The 25,358-nt window shown below is 49.1% G+C and overlaps 1 protein-coding gene and 1 pseudogene across 2 annotated transcripts in view; one reads left to right on the top strand and one right to left on the bottom strand.

Annotated features, from left to right (window-relative positions):
- Positions 1-21,672, bottom strand: part of WWC1 (WW and C2 domain containing 1) — a 147,779-nt gene extending 126,107 nt beyond the window's left edge. For both annotated transcript variants that reach the window (XM_045887461.3, XM_045887470.3), the window contains exon 1: positions 20,989-21,672. In XM_045887461.3, the coding sequence (XP_045743417.1) occupies positions 20,989-21,107 (119 nt within the window). In that variant the 5' untranslated portion in view covers positions 21,108-21,672. The remainder of the gene's footprint in view (positions 1-20,988) is intronic.
- LOC123836471 (U6 spliceosomal RNA) lies at positions 2,991-3,090 on the top strand (annotated as a pseudogene).
- Positions 21,673-25,358: the final 3,686 nt, after the last annotated feature.

Here is a 25,358-nt window from a genome sequence, read left to right on the forward strand (position 1 = left end):
GAGATTTTTGAACTTTATTATTTTTGAATCTAAAATCCTGACCAAATGAGAGCACAGCATTGCCCTCCTCCTAGAGGCAAATCAAGCGTAATTTGGGGAGATGAGAGAGAAAGGGAGTAGATTCAGAAATAATATCCTTATGAAAAAAGCACGGAAGAGACTCAGTAATGACCCACAATCTTATAATACCTGACTCCCCCATGACATTGCAGCCAACGCCTGAAGGATTCTGACACAGCCCACATTAACTAGAACTGGACGCTCCCCTTTTATCAACTCAAGAAGCATTTGCTGAGGGCAGGCTGCGCACGGAGCCCTCAGAGGCTCTGCCCTGCCCCTACAACTCAGCCTCTCCTTTCTCTTCAAAGAACCAAGGAAGGTTCTGACCCTACTCTGGATTGAGAGCACATTGCCCTTACCCTGACCTCATGCATCAAGAGGTCAGGCTGTCTCCTGTGCTGAGGTCCCCTGCAGCCACAGCAGTCTGGGTTAACCCGAGAGTCCCCTCGGGTACCCCCACCTCCCTGCCCACCACACGCACACAGATAAGCAAGCTCAGAGGAGGGACCCTGGGCTTGTAAAGCAGGTTCCGTGGTGCTCCAACGAAGAATAAGGAGCTGCAGCTTGTTTCTCAGAGACAGGTGACGGGCAGCATTCTGAGGCCATAGGCAGCTGGCTCTCTCCTCACCGACATGATTAAGACAGCCTGTGTGATGCCCGTTGGGTCAACAGTTACCAGTTTGGCAAACAGCAATATGGAACCTTGCGCAGAAAATCACAGTAGCTGATGCTGGGAAACTCCGGGGGAAAGGACTCGTGGGAGTTCCACGGTCCAATAGCTCTATTCTTTAGTGCCTCCTGACAAGGGGGAGGCTTGTGCATTCTAGCGGCCCTGGGTGTGGGGTCGGGTGGAGCTGGCAAACTGTCCTTGAGTCTTTTCTTCCACATCAGGGGGTCTTCCTGAACAGCAGACGGAGAGCTGGGCTTCCACAGGAGATGCCTCAACCCCACACAGGTGGGCTGTGCTCCCAGCCACTCAGAGCCCTGGGCTCTCTCTGGGTCCAACGCTTGCCCTCCAGCTCCAAAACCTGACCTAGGACTTCAGACTGACCAAGAGAGGAGTCAGGAGGTATCTATTCATCACCCTTTATTCTGTGACTTTCCCGTTGCCTCTCAGCTGCCTTCGGGGGTATCCCCTCGTTTGCTAGTACCGATCATGTACAAGACGTGGTGCTGGGCCCGGGAGACTGACGGGACACTACACCATTCGGTGGAGAACACAGACATGAAAAGGATGATGGCTCTGTGGTGGATGCGTATGAGAAAGGGGCACAGCAGGGGCCCTTCCCCGAGCTGGGACAAGGCAGGCTCCCACAAGAGGAGACCTTGAAGCTGGGGGTAGCAGCGCATGGAGGGGGTACACCAGCAGGCAGGGCGCACACTCAGTTCCTGCAAAGCAAGGAGAGCATCTCCTGGGGCAGGGAGGAGAGGGTTTCCAGTTTAAGGCATATTAGAATCATCTGGGTAGCATATCTAAAATGCAGATTCCAATAAATAAAAATAAAATAAAGATGCAGAATTCTGGAAGCCCCACTGAGATTGTAATTCAGTGTTTTTCAGGTGGGGGCCCAGGAATCTGTTTTATGAGCTCCCTGGGGGAGTCTAAGGCAGGAAGTCTATGGACCACACTCTGAGAAACCCTGCTTTGAAGGAATGGAAAAAAAAAAAGCCATTTGTGGCTTTGATGGAATATTGGTTTATTTTCCTGGAATGTTCCCAAAGGGACTTTGGACAGCTCACTAATGATTCGTTCTTCAGTCATTTTACACAGACAGACATACCAACATCAAACAAACTGGAAATGAACCCCAGGAGAGTGTCAGGAGCCCCATTCACATGGACGGCTGTCACTGTGTTCCATGGGATGACTGGGCATTATCATCTCAGGAATGTGTCGGGGCAAGGTCCACACTTACGCTAAAAGGCTGTCCATAGGTGAACCAGGGCCCAGCAAGCGGTGATGGGAAAGCCTTCTGGAATCTGGCCACACCTCCTTGCCAACCTTATGCCAGGAAAGGCAAGGCAGTCTACGGACGTCTTACAGACTTTCTCTACAGCCCGCAGCTGGCTCCCTGCCCCTCCTGTCCTGGGTCCTCCACCGGGAGCCTGGTCTCTGCTACCCCAGTGCCACCCCACTCAGGCTCCTCCTGGCTTGGACCCAGCGTCTCATGTGGGGACACTGCCTCCACCAGCCTAAGCCTTGGCCGTAGGCATTGTTTCTGCTGGTAGCCTCATGGCAATATTCTTCCCTACTCAGAGCTAGTCCCAGGGAGTCCGCCATTTATTTCGCTGGCTCAAGCCCCTGCCTGGGAAGCTTATGAGGATAACCCTACACCTCCTTGTCTTGCTCTTGCCACTGTTCTCTGAGGGCTGGAACCCTGCCTTTGTGATCTCTGCCAAGTGCCTGCTGGGCCACCTCCTCATTATGTGTTAGAGCCACAGGCACTAGCCTCCCAAGAATTCCCACCTTCCAACCGCCCCATGTCCCCAAGGGCCATGTTCTGCCACCCTGGGGATTTCCCACAGAGCCCGCATCTGCTCTGGCCCAGCTGCTGAATACCCTACAATCGCAAGACCTGCCTTTTCTCAGCAGGTGTGATACCCTTTGAACTGACCTTCACACCCCATCCAGCTTCACTCCCTTATTGCACGTGGAGCTCTGGGAACAGGCTTAGAAACTCTTTTCCCCGGACAGTGTTTATGACCGGTTGTAAGAATCTGCTGTTTACTGATATCACAAATACGTGGTGTGCCCAACATCATAGCTTCGTAAGAGGCAGTCAGCCACAGAACAAAAACAAAATATTAAAACAAACAGAAAAACCAGGGCTACGCAGTAATAAGTCCTATTGAATGGTCTAGCCAGTGCTACTCAAACATCAGCATGCTTATGGACCACCGGGATCTTGTTAAAATGCAGTTTCTGCTGCTTGCTTTGGCAGCACATATGCTAAAATTGGAACGATACAGAGATTAGCGTGGCCCCTGTGCAAGGAGGACCCACACATTCATGAAGAATTCCATATTAAAAAAAAAAAAAAAACCACACCACCACCACCAAAAATGGTTTCTGATTCAGTGGGCCTGGGGTGGAATCTGAGATTCTGCATTTTTAACAAGCTCCCAGGCAATGCTGATGTGCTGGTCCACAGCCCACGCTTCCAGCAGCAAGACGGTAGGGATCACACTAATGAGTGGGAGTTTGCCACACAGGAGTGAGGCCAGGAGCAGGGCCCAGAATCGAACATGTGCTCAGATACAGGAACCACTAAGTCCTACTCATTGCCCCAGAATCAGAACAATTGACTTAGAAGTTCTGAGAAAGAATGACCTAGGGATGGCCAACTGCCTACAGACTCTCCTGGGCATGGCAGCTGCTGTGGTTGGTACCACATGATCCCTGACTCTTATCATAGTTCCTGGTACCAGGTGAGTCCAATTCAAGGTCAGCTCTGTGATTTTTCCAAATCAGCACTGAATTTTCGGACACTGAGTTAACTGTGGTTGCTGGGCTGAAGGGTTATGAGACAGGCTGGGGCCATGCAGGAGGATAAGGGTCACCTAAGGCTGTGATAATGTCTTAACTGTTAACATTTTTGAGTACTGAGTCTGGGCCTTGCAGTCCGCTAAGTGCCTTACATGGAAGGATCCATGCTGCAATTCTCACAATAACCCTTCAAACTGGGTAGCCATTTAAGAGCGGGAGCTCTGGAACCAGACAGCCTGAGACTGAATCCCAGCTTTGCCACTTTCTAGCTGTGTGACCTTAGGCAAATTACTTAGCCCCTCCATGCCTCAACTTCCCCCTCTTTAGATGGGGTTACAGCACCTCCCTCAGACGGTCGGGTGAATAAATATAAAAGTGCGGCACTTAGCGCTCAATAAAAATCTTGGCTATTCTTTTAGCCTTATTTGTATGAGGCAAGGAAACTGAGGCTCAACGAGATTAAGCAGCTTGCCCAAGTTTACACAGCAAGTTAGAGGCAGAACTGATTGGAAACCAAGTTCGCGAATTTATGAACAAATTCTAGATCTGCTGTAAGTACGTTTCGGGAGGTAGCAGAAACCTCTGGTGGCCTCCAGCCGCAGTCCCACCTGCCCAGCAGTGAGGGCTCCTATTCCCTTCCTTAGATTCCTAGGAAATCTCAGCTCACAGCAGCAGCTTCTTCCCAGAACCATCTGGTACAGGCTTTTCCTGCTTTTGACTAGGAGAGACTTGACTTAAGGTAGATCACTTCCAGGCAGGAGCAGGGAGGGACAGGGTGGATGAGGGAAGACCTCCTGAAGGAGGTGGCATCGCCTGTGGCCTGTGAGGGAGGTGGGGCATCCACGGATACAGGCGGGGCTGGGACCCGGGCCCACACGGGGAGAATGGCAAAGGGCAGGGCCTGTCTGGGGGCTGCCACTAACCCAGGTGGACCATATGCAGCGGACCAATCAAGGGAGCTCAGGGACCACAGCGGACAATGACTGGCACCTACGTGCTACTGGCACTCTGCCAAGTATTTTTAGATAAACTTATTAAAATTGGATGAAGTGTGGTTGTATAAGAGGACCTTTTGTTTCTTATACACACACATATAGACAAACACTGAAGTATTAGTGGCAAAGAGACACGATGTCCAACTTAAGCGTAATAACCAACTTACTTTTTTTTTTTAAGTAGGCTCCATGCCCAGCGTGGAGCCCAACATGGGGCTTGAACTCACGACTCTGAGGTCAAGACCTGAGCTGAGACCAACAGACTGAGTCACCCAGGCGCCCCTATAGCCAACTTACTCTTAAATGGTTTATCTATGTAATGGTTTCATATGATTACATAGGTTTGTATAATATGCACACATATATAGACTCACATACTCACACATAGGGAAAATAAGAGACTATAAGGTAAATGTGTAACATGCCCAAACTGGTAAATCCGGGCAAAGGGTATGTGGAAATTTCTTATATTTTTGCAATTTTCCTGTAAGTTTAAAATTATATCAAAATTTAAAAGCTACCAAAAGATGCATGGGAAAGATACAAAAAAAATAAAATCTTTAAAAATAGTCTGCGGTCAATTCTACTATTACCCCCATCTTATTAATGAGGAAAGTGGGGCAAAGCATGAGAGACATAGGAAATGAGGCAGGACCAGCTTTGAGAAGCTTTGACGGTCAGGCTCAGAAGGTTGTCCCTCAGCAAACTTGGGGGTGGGGGGAGGGCGGCTAAAGAGCGTGAGGAGAGGGGTGGTCAGCACTGGATTCTGCAAGACTGATCTGAAAGAAGGCCACAGGTTGGCTAGAAGGGAGAGACCTCTAGTTTGGTCTCTGTTTTCTAACAAGCCTCAGTAGGAATAAACAGAAAAGGAAGCAGGTGTTGGAGCCTATAAAAGAAAGGGTGGCAGAACTTGGCAGCCAGATGGGGGGAGGGAGGAATCCAGAGGATGGAAACAGGGGTGGCCTGTGTGTAGTGGGGGAACTGTGTATATGGGTACCAGGCATAGAGGAATACCTACATTTTGCTGCATACCTTTTGGGCCTTTAGAATTTGAACCATGCATGTTTTAGTCATTATGGGGGCACCTTCTCATGGGAATGGCAGAAAAGGCAAAGCTGTTTGAGACCAGGACTGGATTCAGGTTTAAATCTGTAGTAGAGTACAGGGTTTGTCTGGACCCAGAAATGATGTCCAGCAGGAAACTGGAAATGGGCACTTGAGGTTTCGCTAGACAAGATGCAGCAGGAAGCATGGGGTACAGGACACTACTAGGGAAGAGCAACAGGAGATAAGACCACAAAATGCCCTCCCTTTCCTGGAGAAGAGTGATCGCCAATGGAGGAGGAGGGTCAACATCACCATTAGATGCCTGTGCAGTGTTGGAGGGAATGTAAGTTGGTGCGGGCACTAGGAACAACAGTTTGGGGGGCGCCTAGGGGCTCAGTCAGTTAAGCATCTGCCTTCGGCTCAGGTCATGATCTCAGGGTCCTGGGATCCAGTGGCATTGGGCTGCTCAGTGGGGAATCTGCTTCTCCCTCTGCCTCTCCCCCTACTGGTGCGCGCGCATGCGCACGCTCTCTCACTCTCTCTCTCTCTAATAAATAAGTAAATAAATAAATGAATGAATAAAATCTTAAAAAAAAAACCAGTATGTAGGTTCCTCAAAAAATTAAAAATAGAACTACCATATGACCTAGCAATCCCACTTCTGGGTATTTATTTGAAGTAAATGAAAACACTAATTCAAAAATATATCTGCACCCCATGCTCACTGCAGCATCATTTACAACAGCCAAGATATGGAAACAGCCTAAGTGGCCACTGATGAATGAATGAATGGGTAAAGAAAATATGGTGTATATATACAATGGAATACTACTACCATTAAGAAGAATGAAATCTTGTGTTAACATGGCTGGACCTTGAGGGCATTATGCTAAGTGAAATAAGATAGAGAAAGATAAATATATATGATCTCAAATGTGGAATCCAAAAATAAAACAAAACAAAACAAGCTCACAGATACAGAGCACAGACTGGTGGTTGCTAGAGGCAGGAGGTATGGTGGGCAAAATGAGTGAAGGGGTCAAAGAGTACAAACTTCCAGTTATAAAATAAATAAGTCCTGGGGATGTAATCTACAGCATGGTGACCATAGTTAACAATACTGCAACTGCCTACTTGAAAACTGCTAACAGCAGATATTAAAAGTTTTCATCACAAGAAAAAAAACTCTACGTATTGAAGGATATTAACTGGACTTACTGTGATGATCATTTGTAATATATACAAATACTGAATCATTATGTTGTACACCTAAAACTAAATTTACATGTCAATTATATCTCCACAAAATAAATAAAAATTAAAGAAAGACACCAGGAAAGGAGGAGGGTCAGCCAGGTTGTTGGATGCTACAGGGAGGTCGAGGAAGAGCTCATCATGGGGCTCCTGTGACCTTTCTGGAACTGTGATCAGAGGATGAGGTGGAGGAGGAGGAGGGTGAGTGCTGGAACATGAGTGGGGGCCAGTGGCTATGGAATTCCTCCATGTTCTTCAGAGGGAGGGGCATGAGGTGAGAGCACACAGACTGAACATTTATTCTTGGAGAGGGAATGCTTGAGCACATTGGAGAAAAATCCACAGATGCCTGACAAAAGGAAGAGATTTCTTTGATATGAGGCCCAAAAAGCAGGCCAGGTTGTAGCAGAGGCCAAAGGGATTCTAGTCCTGGTTGGGTTCAGGGGTTCTCAACCTTAAGATGGCATCAAAATCACTTGAGGGTTCTTTTCACACACATGGAGTCTGGGTTCCACATAATCCATGGGTTCTGATTATGTTGACTGGGGCTGGGCCTGGAAATCTGCATTTGAGCCACTTAGGAGGTTCTGATGTATGCAGTCAACAGATGATGCCAGATGCAGGGGAAACCTGGCTCCCTGGCCAAAGTTAAGAAGAAACCCTGTTGGTTGCCACCACAGTGAGGACCACAATCTACTCACTGGAATTATGACGACCTTTATGAAGAGGGAGACAGGGGATCATTAAAGATGTATCTTTTTTTAAAGTTAAAAGCAAACCCAGTTTTTCTAATTATAGAATCTTTACAACTTTATGGCTTGACCTCTGATATCATTCACAAGGACTTATTTTCTGATACAGCATCCTCTTCATTTTCCTGATCTGTAATTATTTTATGTTTTTATTATTTGTCTGTAAGCTCCACGAGGGGCGACGTTAGCCTTTATTCACTGCTGAACCCCCTTCCTAGTACAGCTCCCACCAGGAACCAAATACACAAAGGTAGTGGCATCCTTTTGTTTCAGTTCTACCCAATGTACAATAGAAATGGAAAGTAATTCATGCCCAGTTAGAGCCATTTCGGGCCTGAGATGACCCAAATGACTTCTAGTGAACCCAAAACAAACATCCTACAGGATGTTCTGCTGAGCAAGCAAGAATGCTGCAGACCAAGCCCATATGCTGGGCAGATACCAAGAGTCCAAGAGGAACTTGATTCTTGCTAAGTCTTTTGTGTCAAAGTAATAAGAGATGGAGCTCTCTTGAACACAATCAAGGGTGAAGCAAAGATGCTGATCACCACCATGGACCAAGGAATTTGGTCAAGGACATTCATCCCTGGGGGGTGGATTTTGAAAAACCACTCTACTCAAAAAAAATAGCTCACTCACCCTGCTTCCTGAAGAGGGACATCTGCTAAAACAGGAGTAGAGCAAACACAAAAGTCTGGCCTCTCCAAACAGATCCCGAGCAACTAGAAGAAGTTGCCACTGCAGAAATCAGCATAGTGAAAGAGGCTCTGGTTTGATTTACCAGGAATAAGTCAGTGTTGCTCTCCCTGACCGCCTTGCCTGATCTACACGATGGTGAAGAACATGCATTTTGGGGGCGGGCAGACTGAATTTGAATCCCAGTTCTGTCACTTATTAGCTTACAATCGTGGGCAAGTTTTCAAACCCCTATGTATCACTTTCCCCATCAGCAGAATGGAGACGGTATCATTCTTACCTCATTGGGCTGCTATGAGAATTAAATTGGATAATGCATTAAAAGCCCACAGCTCAGATCCTCGCACAGTCTAAGGTCTTAATAAATGTTAGCTATTATTAGTTCTTACCCACAGGCTATGATCTATATGGTGACATTGTCTGCATGCCCCACTCTCTTGGAGTCTCAAGGACACAGATGTGTGCATGAAATCCAGATGGGGTTCTGCTGAGGTCAGACAGAAGATGTGCTGGAGGCCCAACCCCTGGGCCTGCAACTCCACAGCAGCTTAGATCAATTTGTCCAAAACCATTACTGCTACAATGGGAATTTAAAGATTTTCACATTAAAGTAAAGATGAGCCTAAATCTCTCTGAACCTTAACACGCCAGGAAAGAAATCACAAGACAGGTACAGCAAGGTGACTGACATCCGCCAAAGATCTACTTCTCCCCTCCCACAACACTTTTTAAGTATTTCCTAAATCATCTTTAGTTTTAAAAACTTCTAGGGGGTGCTTTCATATAATCTCACTGAAACCTGTTTATAAAACCATACTGACCTATAGTCACGGTTCTCCAATCTGGGCTCTACCCTGGAAATCCCGTGCCCAGGCCATACCCCAGTCCAATTAAACCAGAATGTCTGGGAGTGGGCCAGACATGGGTACTTTTTGCACTCCCCTCCTGTGAGACTAATGTGCAACTGAACTTGAGAACCACTGACTGATCCTTTTGTCCCCCAGCTCCAAACACAACCTCCTATCCTCCGTTGTGGAAAGGAGATCAAAGGTTATTATTCCCCCATGGTAGAGCAATGGAGACTAGGGATCAGGGAAGGCAAGTGACTTGTAGCTCCAAAGAAGGGCCAGAAACAGAATCTAAAACTCCCAACTGGGGACATTCATTTCCTGACTCAGTGCACTCCTACTGCCTGCCAGCCACTGGGCTACCTAATAACCACGAATGCAGAACACACGGGTGGTCATGCTGTTCTACTACAGTGTAAGGTGCCATGGGGCCCAGGCAAGGCCCAGGGGAAGGCCTTTCTAACCTTCGTGTGTGAGATGAACCTCAATGTAAAGAAGATGTCAAGCAATGGTGGGGTCTGGTGAAGGAAGTGTGAAGGTCCAGCTTGCACACTAAAAGTCTGGGGATGATACTAAAATGGTCATAAGCCAATGAAGACCATTTCAACTGGCTGCCCCTACCTGTGCTCAGAAGGTTCTTTAAATCTGGTCAGTTTTTGCCTGCAATCACTAACAAAATATCTTAGGTCATTCTGGCTACAAACATTTGGCCAGTGGTTCTGAGACTTGAGGGGCAGGAGAGTCAAGTTTTGGATTTAGTAGGTGGGATGTGAGAATCTGCCTTTCTTTTTTTTCTCTTTTTAGGATTTTCTTTCTTTATTCAGGAGAGAGAGAGAGCACAAGCAGGGGGAGCTACAGAGGAGAGGGAGAAGCAGGCTCCCTGCTGAGCAGGGAGCCGGATGTGGGGCTCAATCCCAGGACCCCGGGATCATGACCTGAGCCGAAGGCAGCCGCTTAACCAACTGAGTCACCCAGGCGCCCCGAGAATCTGTGTTTCTAACAAGTTCCCAGAAGAAGCTGATGTGCTAGTCTGGGACCACATTTTGAGAACTTGGGCTGGGTGACCAGTAAGGAAGCTGGAGAAATACCCACGGTCTCCACTGCAGCTGGTAAATGTTTGTTTTATGTCAGCGATGGAAATAAAGCACTCAGGCTGGTTTAGAAACTCCTTGAACTGTTAAGATACCTTTCAGTAGTCTTGTCTAGCAAAAGTCATTGTTTACTGGAAAGATGTTTACCTCTGAAGTATGATCAGTTTTCCCAGAAAAACAGGAAGAAAGTGGTTTATGTCCAAGAAATCTGGTACTCAAAATATATGAATTGAGCAGTAATTACATAATGATTGATAAAGCTATAAAATGTACTGAGGAGGGGCGCCTGGGTGGCTCAGCTTATTAAGCATCTGCCTTCGGCTCAGGTCATGATCTCAGAGTCGCAAGATCAAGCCCCGCATCTGGCTCCCTGCTCAGTGGGGAGCCTGCTTTCTCCCTCTCCCTCTGCCCCTCCTCTCCACTTGTGCTCTCTCTCTCAAATGAATAAATAAAATCTTTAAAAAAATAAGATAAAATTTATTTATTCATTTGAGAGAGACAGAGAGAATGAGAGAGCACAAGAAGGGGGAGCTGCAGAGGAGAGGGAGAAACAGCTTCCCTGCTAAGCTGGGAGCCTGACGTGGGGCTCGATCCCAGGACCTGGAGATCATGGTCTGAGCCATAAAGGCAGATGCTTAACCACCTGAGCCACCCAAGCACCCAAATAAATAAAATTTAAAAATAATAATAATAATAAAATGTACTGAGGAGGCCTTAATTCCTGCATTTAGAACTATCTGGAGAGTGGAACTTGAATATAAGGACACACCTCTAATTCGGTTTTGGCTAACCCTATGAGGTATGTTCTAACATTCTCTTATTGCCAGTGAAGATACTGAGGCTCAGGAGGATTTAAGTAACTTAACCAAGCTCACAGAACTAGCCAGTGACAAGGCTGAGATATAAAATCCGAATTGTGGTCAAGGGGACCAGCAATGGACAATGTCTCCCTCAAGGGTTTGTGAGGATTCAGTGAGAAGAGGGACTTGCCTCTTCTACACACCTCCCCTGCACTCCCTAGGGCTGAAGTCGGACTGGGGGCAGGGGGCCCTGAAAGTTCCCAAGGGTGAAGGAGCCCAGCAACCCTTTCTCAGCAGAACAGCTCAGCATGGATGTCCTGGCTCAGTGCCACTGAGAAACAGATACAACTATTTCCTCTGATCCTCTCCTGAGTATGGATATACAGATCCTATACATTTTTTGTTTAAGATTTTATTTATTTATTTGAGAGAGAGAGAGAGAGAGAGAGAACAAGCACAAGTAGGCAGAGTGGCAAGGCAGAGAGAAAGGGAGAAGCAGGTTCCCTGCTGAGCAGAGAGCCCCCACTCAGGGCTCAATCCCAGGACCCTGGGATCATGACCTGAGCCAAAGGCAGACGCTTAACTGACTGAGCCACCCAGGCGCCCCTAGATTCTAGACATTCTGATGTAAAGAGAAGTCCCTCTGGCTTCCAGAATCCCCTGACTTCCTGCTTCCCTGTGCTTTATTTCACAACGGAGGAGAAAATACCAGATTTTGCCACCACTGGGCTTCAGGGTAGCCAAAGAACTAGGACAATGGTATGCTCATAGCAATCATAGCCATGCCGGGAAACAGTGCCTGCTCTGGAAACCACTTCCTCTTGCTCTCTTGGCGTAAGAAGGAGGACCAGGTTACCTCACCTGCTTTCTTGGGTTTCCCTGTCTGTGAAACAGGAATAATATGGTACTCTCCCAGCCTACTGTGAGGACTCAATGAATCGACTGCCAATGGCTGTACAGGGCAAAGACCAGCAGCAACACCTGGGGACCGGATGACATGCAGATTTCCAGGCCCCACAACAGCCCTACTGAGGCAAACTGGGGTGGGGGGGAGGTCGGAGTTGGGGAGTGGGATTTAACAAGTCCTCCAGGTGGTTCTGATGCTTCCGCAAGTTTGACAACCTCTGCTCTAAAATATAAGCTCCACGAGGACAGGATTTCTGTTGGTCCACCGAGTCCCCAGTGCTGGAATAATGCCTGGCATATTACAGACATCCTAGCCATTCACAGGCACTCAATAAATATTTTTGAATGATTAAATGAGTCCAGATGAAACAGAAGAGGAAGGAAAACCAAGATCCAGATAGCCTGGCATTTCTAACTGTATTTGCATAGCTTGATGACTCTCTCACTAATTTGTAGTAAATATTACAAGTTGCAGACTGACTGTTGCATCTCACCCTTGCATTCCCAGCTCCTAGCGCAGTGCCCAGCTCATCCTGACAGGCTCTTGGCAACACCCTGTTGAAGGCACAAATGTCTCCCAGTTCCAAATCTAAGTTCACCCCACAACTGCCAACCGGTGCAGCAGATGGGTCTGTCCCTCCATCTTCCTAAGATGGGTAAAAGAATTCCAGAGAACACCAAGCCCCCAGTTGTAATGCAACTTATCTGTTTAACTGTTTGCCCTTCTCCCTCACCCAAGGGTACACCCTGCTGCCGCAGGGACTTTGCTCTGATCCTCAGCACTGGCACGGGAGCCTGAAGCCCAGTAGGCACTCAATAAATACCTGCTGAATGAATGGCCAACCCCTGGCTGGGTGGGACGGGATAAATACCAATGCCCTTCTGCGCCACTGCTGTGCGAAAATCAGCAAGAGGTTGGGGGGGGGGGGGGGGAAGGACTTCTGGAGTGAAGAGACATGGTATCAAGCAGTTACAGATGAATTCCAGATACCTCCAGTTTCTGCAGCAGCCTTTTCAGTTCTGCCACGACAACTGCGATTCCTTACCCCTGCTTCACGCACAGCCCCGGTGCCAGCTCTCCGGCAAGTCACTTCACTCCAGAAATTCCAAAGAAGGGCTTGTCTCCGATAAGACCGGGGTGGGGGGAAAAGAATTTATTGACTTACTTATCTAATGAGTGCTGCCGAGGTGATTTGCAAGCTCTGATGTTGACGTGGCTCAGATGAGCCCTAGTTTACCAGAAGACACCGGCGTTGGCAAGGAAGGAACGATCGTTCGAGTTCCTCTACGGATGCCCAGGAGGGCAAATGCGCCTCACCGGGAAGAGCTGCCATTAGAAAGCCTGACGTGCACTTGGCACTGGGCTAAGACTTGCCATGTCTGGTGTCATCTCATCCTCGGGGGTAGGCACGTCCTACTCTGAGGAGAAGAAACTTATTCGAGGTCACCTACCACATGTAAAGACAGAGCCAGAACTTGATTTGGTGCCCTGTGAAGATCTTTACGAAGACCTTATCTACGGCAGGGAATGTGCGGTATCGTGGGACCGATGTTTGGCTGGAAGCACACAATCGTTTTTCTCCTCAGTGAACAATACACGGATAGGTGTGTTTCTGTTGATTCCTCTGTAGTCGAAAAGTTCCTTTTCCCTCTTCTTCCCTCTCTCTCTGCCCTTCCTCTCTCCGAATTTACTGAGAGTGCAGCGGTGCAAAGAGTAAGGCTTTGAAATCAGATGGACCTCGATTCAGATTCCAACTCTGCCTCTTTCTACCTGTCTGACCTTGAGCTTGTCACTTGCCCATTCTTAGTAGCCTCAGTTTCCCCATTTGCAAAACGCCAGAAAACTACAATGAGCAACAGTGCTTGGCATATGACAGGTACTGGATAGAAATGATAAAATGTAACTATTATTATCTTCGCTACCACCAACGTTAAAACCAGTTATTGTTTGCCTTGTTAGCAGTACAAAGACAAGCCATGTGCTTGGAAGAAATTCCTGGAATACAAAGTGAAATGCTCACAGAGCCCTACCTACCTAAGAAAAGCCACAACAGATGCAAGATCAGAAGGCTGTCCCAAGGTCACCTCATCCTAGCAGCCACCTGATGCCTGTATCTTGATACTTTATCCTTCCAAGTCAGGTACCAGTCAGTGGATCGGAAGAGCTGCCCCATTGACCAATCAAACAAGCCACTGGGCGGGGAGAAAGCAGGCGTGGGGACGGCAGGGCTGCCATGGAACCGGGGGGCGGGGGGGGGTGGACGGCAGGGCTGCCACGGAACCGGGGGTGGGGGTACGGCGGGGCTGCCACGGAACTGGGCCCAGCAACAGCAGGCAGCCGGCTGGGGAAAGTCAGCAGCTGCCGCTGGCCTGGGGTCCTGGCTGCCAACAAATGATGAATGGAGCAGGGGAAGAAAACAGGCAACAAAGGTGTCCCTAATCTTGATGCAGCTTCATTTTTTTTTTTTTTTTTTCTGGCTGACCATTGAGGGAGAACTTAAGCCTGGGTCCTTTTTCTTTGGCAGACATTTGAAACTGAAAGATCCCATTTCTTCCCAACGGTGAGATGTCATGGGTAGAAGCACTGAGGAGGCAATTGTGGGGGGTTAAGGGAGGGGTGGAGAATGTGACCCACCGCACTTGTCCATTTTTAGCCCCCCACCCCCACCCCGTCCAGCATCTTTAGAAAATGTTCTGTGTTCTCCCAACACAGCAACAGCGAATGCCTGTCTCTGCCTCAATCTCCCCCCATTACTTTGGCAAGAGGTTTTCTGCTCAGGAGCTGGAGGCTTGATGGCCTGCTGGTGAAGGTTGAATAACAAAACACCACTGTATCCAGTTTCTGAATTTTCTCTTCTTTTATCTCACTCTGAAACAGGGATTCAAGGCAGCGGAGAAGCTTGTCAGCAGCAAGCAGAGCCTCTCACTGTTCTGCCTGAGGGTTTGCAGCCGGCTGGCCCTGTCCATGCTGCGAGACGCAGGGCGTGTGAACTTTTCACACACACTCAGCCCAGACACGGCCGTTGGCCCTGTCCAAGTGGAAACCCCAGGAGATGTCACCCCAGACATTTCCCCAAGAGAAGCAGATTTCTCTGGTCCAGGGCCCCTGACTGAGCTGGCGGCTGCAGGTCCTCATTGCCTGGAGGGAGGCAGACATGGCTCAAGACAGCTCCTGACAGTCAGCAAGGACAGCCGACTGCCCCTCACTTGGCAACCCCTGCAAATGCCACCAAACCCTGACCAAGGCTTCTTCCAAACCAGGAAGCTCTGCAGCAACACACCGGCCACCTTCCAACTCCCACTTATTTGAGCCTTGTCTCTCCTTATGTGCACCTGAGCTTGGTGTTCCAACCCTCCCGGTAACTAAGGCAACCTGATTCCCTTCTCTTCAAAAGAGCAGTGTTTCATAGCTACCTGGGATCCCGGGGGATTGGAGAATCAGGTCAGTTTGGCTAGGCAAGAAGCCGGGGAGGTGATGACAGAGAGTAGCTGCCTTGGCTACTAATTCCCTGGCCACTGGGAACATTTACCCAAGCGACTTGGAAACGACTCTGAGCTCTCGACACACACTGTATCCTTTAGAATTTCTTTGCCTCTGTTTCTGTTCTCACTTTCCCAGAGCTCTGGTTAGCTGGCTGCTCCCAGAAGGTGGGGTTTTTGCCCAACAGCCTCCTAATCCACACTGCGGATCTCACAGGCCCCTCTGATCAGGCTTCCTCAGCAACATTATCTCCCTGAGATGCACAGCACGTTTGCTTCAGCTCAGGAATAAATGGCAACTTTCAAGGCCACCTTACTGACAGGGCACTCCGGAACAGCTACAGTTAACTTGAGTGTGGACTCAAGAGTGCCACTACCTGGACTCTGATTCGGGTGCATCACCTACTGGTGACCTTGAGCAACTTACTTTACCTTTCTAAGTCTCAGTATCCTTATCTGAACACAAAAATAATAACAACAGTACTTACCTCACGGGGTTGGCAAAAGGATGAAATGAATCCCAAAACAAAAGGCTCAGCCCAATGAGGAGCATAGAGTAAGTTCAGTACCATAGTATTCCTAGGACACGACTCACAAATGGTTGGGACAGATGAAAGAAAACTGCTGGTCTACACAGTCAGAAAGGATTATGGAAAATAACTCAGCCACAAGCATAAAATATTCCCAAATTATTACAATGGGTGAGGAGAGACTGGATCTGATTTTTAGGGAAAAGTTTGCATTAAAGAAAGTGGGAAGGAGACCTTTCCTAATGATTCAAGGTGTGACCTTGGGCAGGTAAGTAAGTCACTTGCCTCTGAGTCTTAGTTTCATCAGTGAAATGAGAGGGATGGGTTACACGACCGGAAAAGTCCATCCCAGCTACAAACTGCTACAGAGCTGAGCAGAGACTCAGTCTCCATTTGATTTAAGTGTCCCGTAGGCACGTTCTAGTAAAAGCGAAAAGAACTGGCATTCCCAAGCGCCTCCTGGGTATCAGGCTCTGTGCTAACTGCTCTACCTGACTCAGTTTATTTAATGTCCATAACTGCTCTTGACAACTATGTGTACCTCCCTCTTGTAGAAAAGACAAAAGCCAAGGCTTGCAACTTGCCAAGGTCACTCAGGTAGCAAGGCTCACCCTCTTTCCACTGTCCACATTTGCTCTCAGGTTAACCATGGCCCGCCCACACCAGCATGGCTACCGGTAAGTGAAGTCCTGCTTGTCCCCACTCCATTCCCCAAGGCCAAATCCCCTAGGCAACGGGGCCCAGGCGGGGTAGCAATGCGGCGCAGCAGTCAGATGTGTGGGTTCTGGCGTCAGTGTGCCCAGCGTCCGCACCTCACCTCCAAAAAAGTTGGCTTTCACCAAACTCAGCCCCCCTGAGCCTCAGGTTCCTCATAGATCATTGTACCTATTTCCCAGGGTTGTCCGAGGGATTAAAGGAAATCACCCATATAAAGGTCTCAGCAGACTGCCTGAATACAGTAAATGCTCAGTCATTACTTCCTACCTCGCTGAACAGGAGGGCATATAGGCAGTGATGAGCAGTTTCTAAATTAATCTATGGCAGGAGTATGGACCTGGGGTCCAAGAGCCCCCCGAAATTATGTGCCAAAAGCTGTATTTGCACTTTTCTTCAGGAAGCATCTTTAACCTTTGTCAGATTCTCAGAAGGATCTGTGGCCAGAAGGAGGTTCAGATCTTTTGACTGTAGACCCAACTTCCTACAATATAAATTATTTCTGAAATAACAGGACTAGCAAATGTTCCTCAAATCATGAGAGAAGTTGCTGAGTCCTCTCAACATGGCCTCTTAGCCAAGTGGGCCTCCAGGACTTATCACATAGCCCCAGAAACTGTGCCCACAGAGCTCCCGGTGGTTCCTGGAAGAAGGTCTGAACATACACCACTGAATGAGCAGGAATTAGGCTTCAGGAACCTTCTCTGGCAGGGCCAGTTCAAACAATCTGTTCTTCCTTGGAGAACAATCAGCGTATTTGTTTTCGCATACCACTAAGTTAAATACACAAGGAATGCTGGCCCTTTGCTGGAAGCTCCCAGAAGCACCCAGAGTTATTCTGCTCCAAGGGGCTGTGGAGGCCAGAGCACCTGATTCTCCAGGCCAGCCTTGCCTCAGGAGGAGCCTGTGGTGCCGTTGGAGCCTTTGGCCCAGTAGGCAGGGCCCACGCTGCCCACTAGACCCTCTCGGGTTGTTGGGACAACCGTCCTCAGGAATTTCGGCCTCCCAGTCTTGCCCTGGGTGAGAAGAGGAGAGAGTTGGCAAGGCTGGCTGCCTAGCTGCTCTTCCAGCCCGCTGGTGAAAGGGGAAGCGGAAAACCGGATTCCCTACCCCCAGCAGCCTCCAGGCCGGACAGCGCACAAAACAGCTCGGCCCCAGAGGGAGGAATGTGCCAAGACATTCTTCAGGGTTGGTAACCCGAGACGCTATTTTGTTCTTCGTGGCTAAGAAATCACTTTTCTGACTGAAGGACCGTTTGACTTACTTCTTTTCAATTCAAGGGAATGGGTGGGCATCTCCTTGATTCAGGTAAGGAAAAAGCCAAGACAAACGTAAACACACACACACACACACACACACACACGCTTAAGGAGAAGAATTTTTTTTTTACATGATCTTTTGTTTAAGAGCATTAATTAGTTGCAGAGATATAACTACCTTGGCAGAATTTATCTCCCCCACCCCCCCACCCCAAAAATGTCTGGCTCTTCTTCGCTTTATTTTTTTTTTCCCTCTTCCTTGTTACAATCCCTCTTCGCCTTCTGCCATGGGGTCAGGAGGGGTAAGGCGAGGCCAAGGAGTCTGAAACCACATCTGAGACCTGGCAGGGTCCTGCAAACATTTCATCAACTGTCTTCTCACACCAATGAAGCACTTACTTGTATCTCAGAGAGGTCAAGCGATTTACCCGAGGCCACACAGGTAAGATTATAAGACAGAAATCCCGAACGGGGTGTGCAGGAAATTCCAGAGCTCTTTCCCCAAATATTCAGTTAGCCCACCATAACAGTGACCCCAGAGTTGTGCTCGGAACACCTCAGGGCCCTAAACTCCGGCGCCCCCCACCCACCCAGTGTGGGTGGGATGACTAGGAGGTACGAAGATGCATTAAAACCAATGACTTGCAAGGTGAAGAAAGTGAGTGGCTCAGTTAAATGCCACTATGTTTTTAATTCCTCTCCAATCCTTGTCAATCTGCCTAAAAATAAAGGCTGGGCATACCTGTTGCTGGGATATGGGCAAGCTACAGTACAGAGCTAAAATATAATGGTGCTGGATTGGGTTTTTTTTCCCCCCTCTACTGTTTCTAAACAGGATTCTTTCTATTTATGACAACAGATATTACTAGTTTCCCATATGTGAAAGTGGTTCAAAAATTTTCAAACTGAGTTGATTTAAAGTCAAGTATTAAGTAAGCAACAGTGCAAGTCCACTGAGCACAAAACCATGGTGGTGGTTCACATGATACAAAAATTTGAAAAATAATGCTCTAGCCAAGTCAGTTTTCCACTTGCCCTCGTCCAGGGGTAAAAAATTACTGTTGTTTGAGAGGCTTTCTCAGAGCCCCAGAGAAGTCCCTAGATTCATGACCTCGGGTGAGTTAGCAGCGCTGGGTGTGGGGCTGTCCCAGTCCTCCAACATCCAACTGCTGACAGCACAGTGGCCTTAGTAAGCTGCAGGGACCAAAACCAGGCAGGAAATAGAAGACTGAACTCGCGTCTGTTCTAGAAGAGAACAAGGGGCTGCCCCGATCACCAACGCCGCAACAGCGTCCCTGGGGCAGATGCCCCTGAGTGGGGTGGGGAAGGAAAGTGAGTCAGGACAGATTTGGAGGTCAGAACTTCAGAGCTTGTAAAGAATCTGGCATATGGTGAGTGGTGGAAAGATCAAGATATTCAAGGAAATCACACCTCTGGGCCTCAAATTTTCTCTTAGGTTTGAAAGAGCTGGGCTCTGATCATCCACGTCCCTTCCAACTTTTAGAGCTCTTCTATTACTCCTTCCCTTCCAAGCAAACCGTTAATCTGACAAACGGGGAACCTGGGGCTCAGAGGTTAAAGCAGCTTGCTCATGGGATGTTTTCTCTAGCATTAAAAATTTCTCTTCCAAGGCCACTTGGCTGCCTCAGTCAGTACAGCACGCGAATCTTGATATCGGGGTGGTGAGTTCAAGCCCCACATTAGGCATAGATATATTTTTTTTAATTTCTCTTCCAGATTACATTAATGAGACATCCAGCATGGAAGAATGATGAGAATAAAGCAAGTGCCCAGTAAATGTTAAATGAATGAACTTAAAGTGCTCACAGAAACTACTGGGAATCTCAACTCAAGTTTTCTTTCTGCCTCTTTTTTTAAACCCTCACCTTGCTACACACCCCATCTTGGACTTCTGGGACCTCCATCCCAACCCTACAAGATGAAGGGTCTAAAAAATTCACCTCTATTGCTTTACAGCCACCTGATACCCAAGGTCGCACTGACCAGGTGAAAAGTCCACATTCCTAAGACACTATGACCACAGATCAGGACAACAAGGACAACAAAGAAATCTCAGAGGGTGGTCCTCTTCCCCTCCAGCCCACCCCAGGATATACATGGGGATGGTATGTGTAAAGGAATGCCAAGCAATCAAAACCGGGAAAAAGTCTGGAAGCTAAGAGCCACACCACACCAGTCATCTCAGACTCCACCTGCCTCAGCAAAAAAAAAAAAAAAAAAAAAAAAAAAAAATCCCGTGCTACAGTCGGCTTGGTGCCCACCAAGGTCCAAGGTCAGGACGCGCTGGTGCAGGGCTGAGGAGCTCCGGCCCCCAGAGGAAGAAAGGGAGGAGGACGAGGTGATGGGCTGGGCTTTGCGGGAGGCCCCTCACCTCCATCTATATCCTAACAGCTTCCAAGTTGCTGTAAGATTCCTGGAGAACCAGTCTTCCCCATCAGCCCTCCCTCCCCACCCTTCCTTTCCTTCCCACTCCCGGCCTCCAGGCCCCCTGGCTGCTCCTATGCTCTTCTCAGAGCCTCCCAGGAACCTGTCAAAAACCACACTCCGGGCTGCCTTCCCCTTCGCCTAGTGTCCTTCCTCCAGCAGTTTCCCACTGAATCCTGGGTCCCTACTACCCCCTCCAAACCAGATGATTCCCCATCTCCCCCCCCAACACACACACACATGCTGGGGAAAGCCTCCCCGGGAAGCCCCAGAATCACACTGCTAGGTTGCTTCCCCAGCCCCCGCCCGACCTCTTCCTAAAGGGGGCGGGGGGGCGGGGCTAGAGCTTAAGGTCAAAACTCTGGGCAGGTGCCGGCTGGGGCCTAAGTCCTCCACCGGGGATGGCGGTGGGACTGCCTGGGCCAACCCACTGGCGGTCCTCTCCTCCCAGCAGCCCACCCGGGCAGCCGCATCGCTCCAGACGGCGGGGGATTGGAGGGGGGGCAGCAAACTGAAGAAAGCGCAAGAGGCTCAGGGAGTTCCCTTGCACCCCCGGCCCAGTCCCGGCTGGTGGCCCCTGGGGCAGGAGGGAACGGGAGGTGTGGGGGCTCCCCGGGGTCCTACCTGTCCCGCGGGTCGATCCAGCTGGTGGTGCGGCTCGTGTGATCTATGTAATAGACCTTGCCGTCGAAGTCGCGCGCCTCCTCCCAGCCCTCCGGCAGGGGCAGCTCTGGCCGGGGCATCTTCCCGAGCGCGGCCCGCGCTCCCCCATGCAGCTCCCGGCCGCCGCGGGGGCCCCCGGCTCAGCGGCTCCGGCCGGCCGTACCCAGCCCGGGTGGCCGCCGCGGCACCATGATGGCGGGGGTGGGGGAGGGAGTGGCGCCCGCGGACTGGGGGCCCTAGTGGGGGCCGGCCGGGGTGGCGCCGCGGTCCATGCGGCCCTGCGGCTCCAGCCCGGCGCCGTCCGCTGCTCCCGCCGCCGGCCTCTCACGCTGCCATGTGCGCCCGCAGCGGCGCAGCGCGGGTCCGGGTACGCTCCGGGCCGGCGGGGCAGAGCGAGCCGAGCGCAGCTGCCGCCTGCCCTCCTCCGCCGCGCGGCGCGCTGCGCCCTCCACGCCGCCGCCTGCAACCGCCGCCTCCCCCTCTTCCTCCCCTTGGCCCGGCGCCGTCGCCCCTCTCCGCTGCGGCGTTCTGCGCTCGCTCGCTTTGCGACTTCTGCCTCCGCCAGGTGCGGCTCGGGCGGTGCAGGTAACCGCGCTGCCCCGGAAACGGGAGGCGGAGCGCCGGGCGCCTGGGTTCCCGGGTCCCCTCCCCGCGCCCAGGGCTGCGAGGGCGGGTCCTAGGACCCGAGACGCGCCCCCTCGTGGGACAGTCCGAACCGCCGGCCGCCCCTACACCGCCCCTGCGAGGGGAAAGGGAGACCGCCCCTTACCTGGGTCCGGGACACCGACTGGAGCCCTCGGTGGCTGGAGCAAGAGCCGCTACGCCCCTGCTTTCCAACGCTCCTGACTCCGCACCTCGCGTCTAAGGTTCTTGGTACAGGTGGCCCCAAATCTTACAACTCCCCACTTCTCTTTTGTGTAGAATCAGGAGTCAGGCAAGAAGTGGTTAAATGGAAACATTCTTGCAATTCAGGGAACATAAGTTTTCCTGGATCTCTGATCCCATCCCCCAACACACGCACCATCTGTCTCCCTCTCGTTCCATTCTTCTCCCCATGTTGTTTCACCATCCCCCCCACCCCCGTACTTGCTAATGTAGCAGGCTCTCCTCTGGGTCCCTAAAATTAGGAGTGCATACTATGAATCCCCTCCCCCCGGGACGACTTCCAAGGGGTGTCAGGGGAAGCATTTTGTAAAGTCATAGTAATGATGGTCTTGTTAGCTAAATTGAGTACTTAGCCTGTCCCCGGCTGTGGACTAGCAGCTTCACCTGCGGTTCTGTCCTGTGATACTTTGAGGTAGGTATGTTATGGATTTGGAGGAAGAAGAAAGCAAAGCAAAATTCTATTTTGAAAAAAATTAGAAGAAATTTTAAAATCAGACAGCATTTCTTGAGAAAATAAAAATATGTAATTAAATATAAAAAGGTGGCACAACTGAGTTAAGGATCAGCTGGCTTGTCTGTGTTTCCTGAATGTGTTTTTAACCATTTTTGCCCTGGATATGTGGCAGGAAGATGGCCTGGGGGAATGGAGCCCAGTGCAGTGTATCCTCTTGGCTGAGCCCTCCAGTCTCCCAGAGGGGCCAGCATCCTGTGCTGTATGGGCCAGAGTGTGCTGAACAAGGGAAGGAATCCCATGTTTGTGGGCTCATTTTCTCTTAATAGATAAGACCCACCATGGCAGTTCCTTACCTCCAAATGCCTTCTGCAAAGTCAGTTACTTCCCTGAGGCCTGACCTAGGGCTTAGTGTTTGGCCCTTCCTACCCTCCTTCATTCCATAGATGCCATGCACAGAAGTCCAGAATCATGGGCCTCCGACTGGCCCGCAACACCCAAAAGTACGAGTTCACCATCCTTTTAAGGGGGGTTCCCATAGCCCTCTTCATTTCCTCTGCTTGGGCCAAGCTTTCACAATATAAAAACCTATTATTGATTAGAGCAATAGCTCAAAAGCAAAGCCAGCATGGTGCTAGGTGCTTCACACACATGACCTCATATAAACCTCACAGCAACCCTCTGGAGTAGGGCACACTTATACCCATTTTACTGATGAGAAAACTGAGGCTCTAAGATGCTATATTATTGGCCAGGGATATAGAACCAATAACTAGACTCAGGTCTGTTTGACTCCAGCACTTAACCATTAACCTATTCTTTCTTTCTTTCTTTCTTTCTTTCTTTCTTTCTTTCTTTCTTTCTTTCTTTCTTTCTTTCTTTCCTTTCTTTCTTTCTTTCTTTCTTTCTTTCTTTCTTTCTTTCCTTCCTTTCTTTTCTTTCTTTCTTTCTTTCTTTCTTTCTTTCTTTCTTTCTTTCTTTTCTTTCTTTCTTTCTTTCTTTCCTTCTTTCCTTCCTTCTTTCTTTCTTTCTTTCTTTCTTTCTTTCTTTCTTTCTTTCTTTCTTTCTTTCTTTCTTTCTTTCTTTTCTTTCTTTCTTTCCTCTTTTTTAAATTATGCTGCAATTCCTGGACCTACCCATGGTCTGGATCTGAAATATTATGGATGCTGATGAATGCTTGTCTCTGTTGATGCTTGCTTCATAAGTATTCCGCTAAGAAGCAAGAGCTCTGGAATCAGTCTGTTTGGGGGCAGGTTTGTATGTGACCCGTGTGACCATGAGTAATTTGCTTAACCAAGGTCTCCAGTCTTAGGTCTGAAAAACATCACATAGATTCCATAGGGCTTGTATTAATGGCTATAGGAGCTGAGAAATGTAGAGGGCTTGGCACTCAGACCTAAGCCAGCATCTCAGGGGCCTCATTGTGGTACATTTGGAGTGCCATGCCTAGCAGCAAGCATGCCCTTATGAAATATGAATCAGTGAACTATTTTGTGTTCCAAACACAAACCCGTGGTGTCCTTTCCCTTCCTGAAAATTGTGCATGGTTGCTTGTGACAATCTTCCCAACTGCTGATTTCCTTTCGATCTTCTCTTGCAACCCAGCCTTCTCACTGATTGGTGTCGGTTGTGAAGGGAAACACATTGTAGACCACCAAGTCCAGCTTGCTTTTTAGCCCAGGTGCCAAAGCCCTGGCATTTTCCAAATGCCTTGTTCCTTTGGACGTTTAGACATGAGCAGGGGAGCAGGAAAGAGAGACCACAACAGGAATTGACTCCTTAAAGCCTTTGTCTGCTTTTGAGTCCTTTCTACCTCCATCAACCCCCTCCGCCTGCCCCCCCCCCAACAAAAGAATCCTAGGTTATCTCTCAGAAGCTGCAAGCAGGGTGAGGTAATAAAACAGATGACTGCCTGCCCCATGTGATGGCGGGTGAATCATCCCCAGGCATTCTCCGAGGCTGAGGACAAACGTGAAAGGGATTAAAGGTAAAACCAGCTCAGCCACGCGGTAGGGCAAGCTGGACATTATTCTACAGGTGACTGAACTGCAGGAATGCTAACTGAAGACAAGAAGCCCAGCCTCTCCCGGCCTTCCTCCTGGGGCCTTGTCTGGCTGCTCGTGAGCTGAGTTGGAGGCATGACCATAGGACAAGCCTTTCCTCATTCACTTTCACATCCAGGGGGCCCATAGGAGACACCTGAGCCTGGCGCCCACTTAAATCCTTTCCCCCACCGCATGAGCAAAGAAGAAAGGCCAGTTTGCACACATGTGTTTCAGAGAATTTTAGAGTGGCAGGGTAACATATTTCATGAAGATGGTAAGGAGGAGAAATTAAGCTTAAAAAAAAAAAGGAACAGACATGTGAGCAGTAGTTTCTTGTTCACTTGTACATTCTTCAAGGAAATGGAGGCTGTGAAGACCTCTGCTGAGATTTTTCTTCCGACACCATGCCCGAACCTCCCTACCCCATGCTGTCCCTCCCACACATCTCAGAGAAGGCACACAGTTCCATTTCTATGATTGAGCCCAGAATGTCCTTTTTCTATAGCCATGCATTATTTGAGATTCTTAATTGGACCCATGGACTGTTCCTTTCAGATGGGAAAACATATCCTAAGCCAGAGAAAATTAGGATGGAAGAAAACTTGGTATTATGAGAGCCGAGGCAGAAGAGGTGGCCTTTTAATTTATTTCTGGGTCCTCAGTGCTTAATACAGTGCTTGAAAATAAATCGAAATTAGTCTGGCATAGCCTACTCACTTTATAAGTAGATGGAATGTCTATGACTAATGACTTATTGCCCTGGTTCTTACTAGTCCCAATTTATAGATGTGTAAACTGAGACTCCAAGAAGTGAAGTGACTTTCTTACAGTGACATACTAAATAATAGAGCCAAGATTTCAACTCAGCTCCTTCCAGTAAGTAGGTTTTGACTTCTGAATTCACAGCTATATGGGCTCTAGAGTGCCAATGAACGAGGAACTTCAAGACA

Source organism: Mirounga angustirostris, unplaced genomic scaffold (assembly GCF_029215605.1).
Source record: "Mirounga angustirostris isolate CCGP_5_RB_7025 unplaced genomic scaffold, mMirAng1.0.hap1 SCAF_7, whole genome shotgun sequence".
Taxonomy (NCBI): Eukaryota; Metazoa; Chordata; class Mammalia; order Carnivora; family Phocidae; genus Mirounga; species Mirounga angustirostris.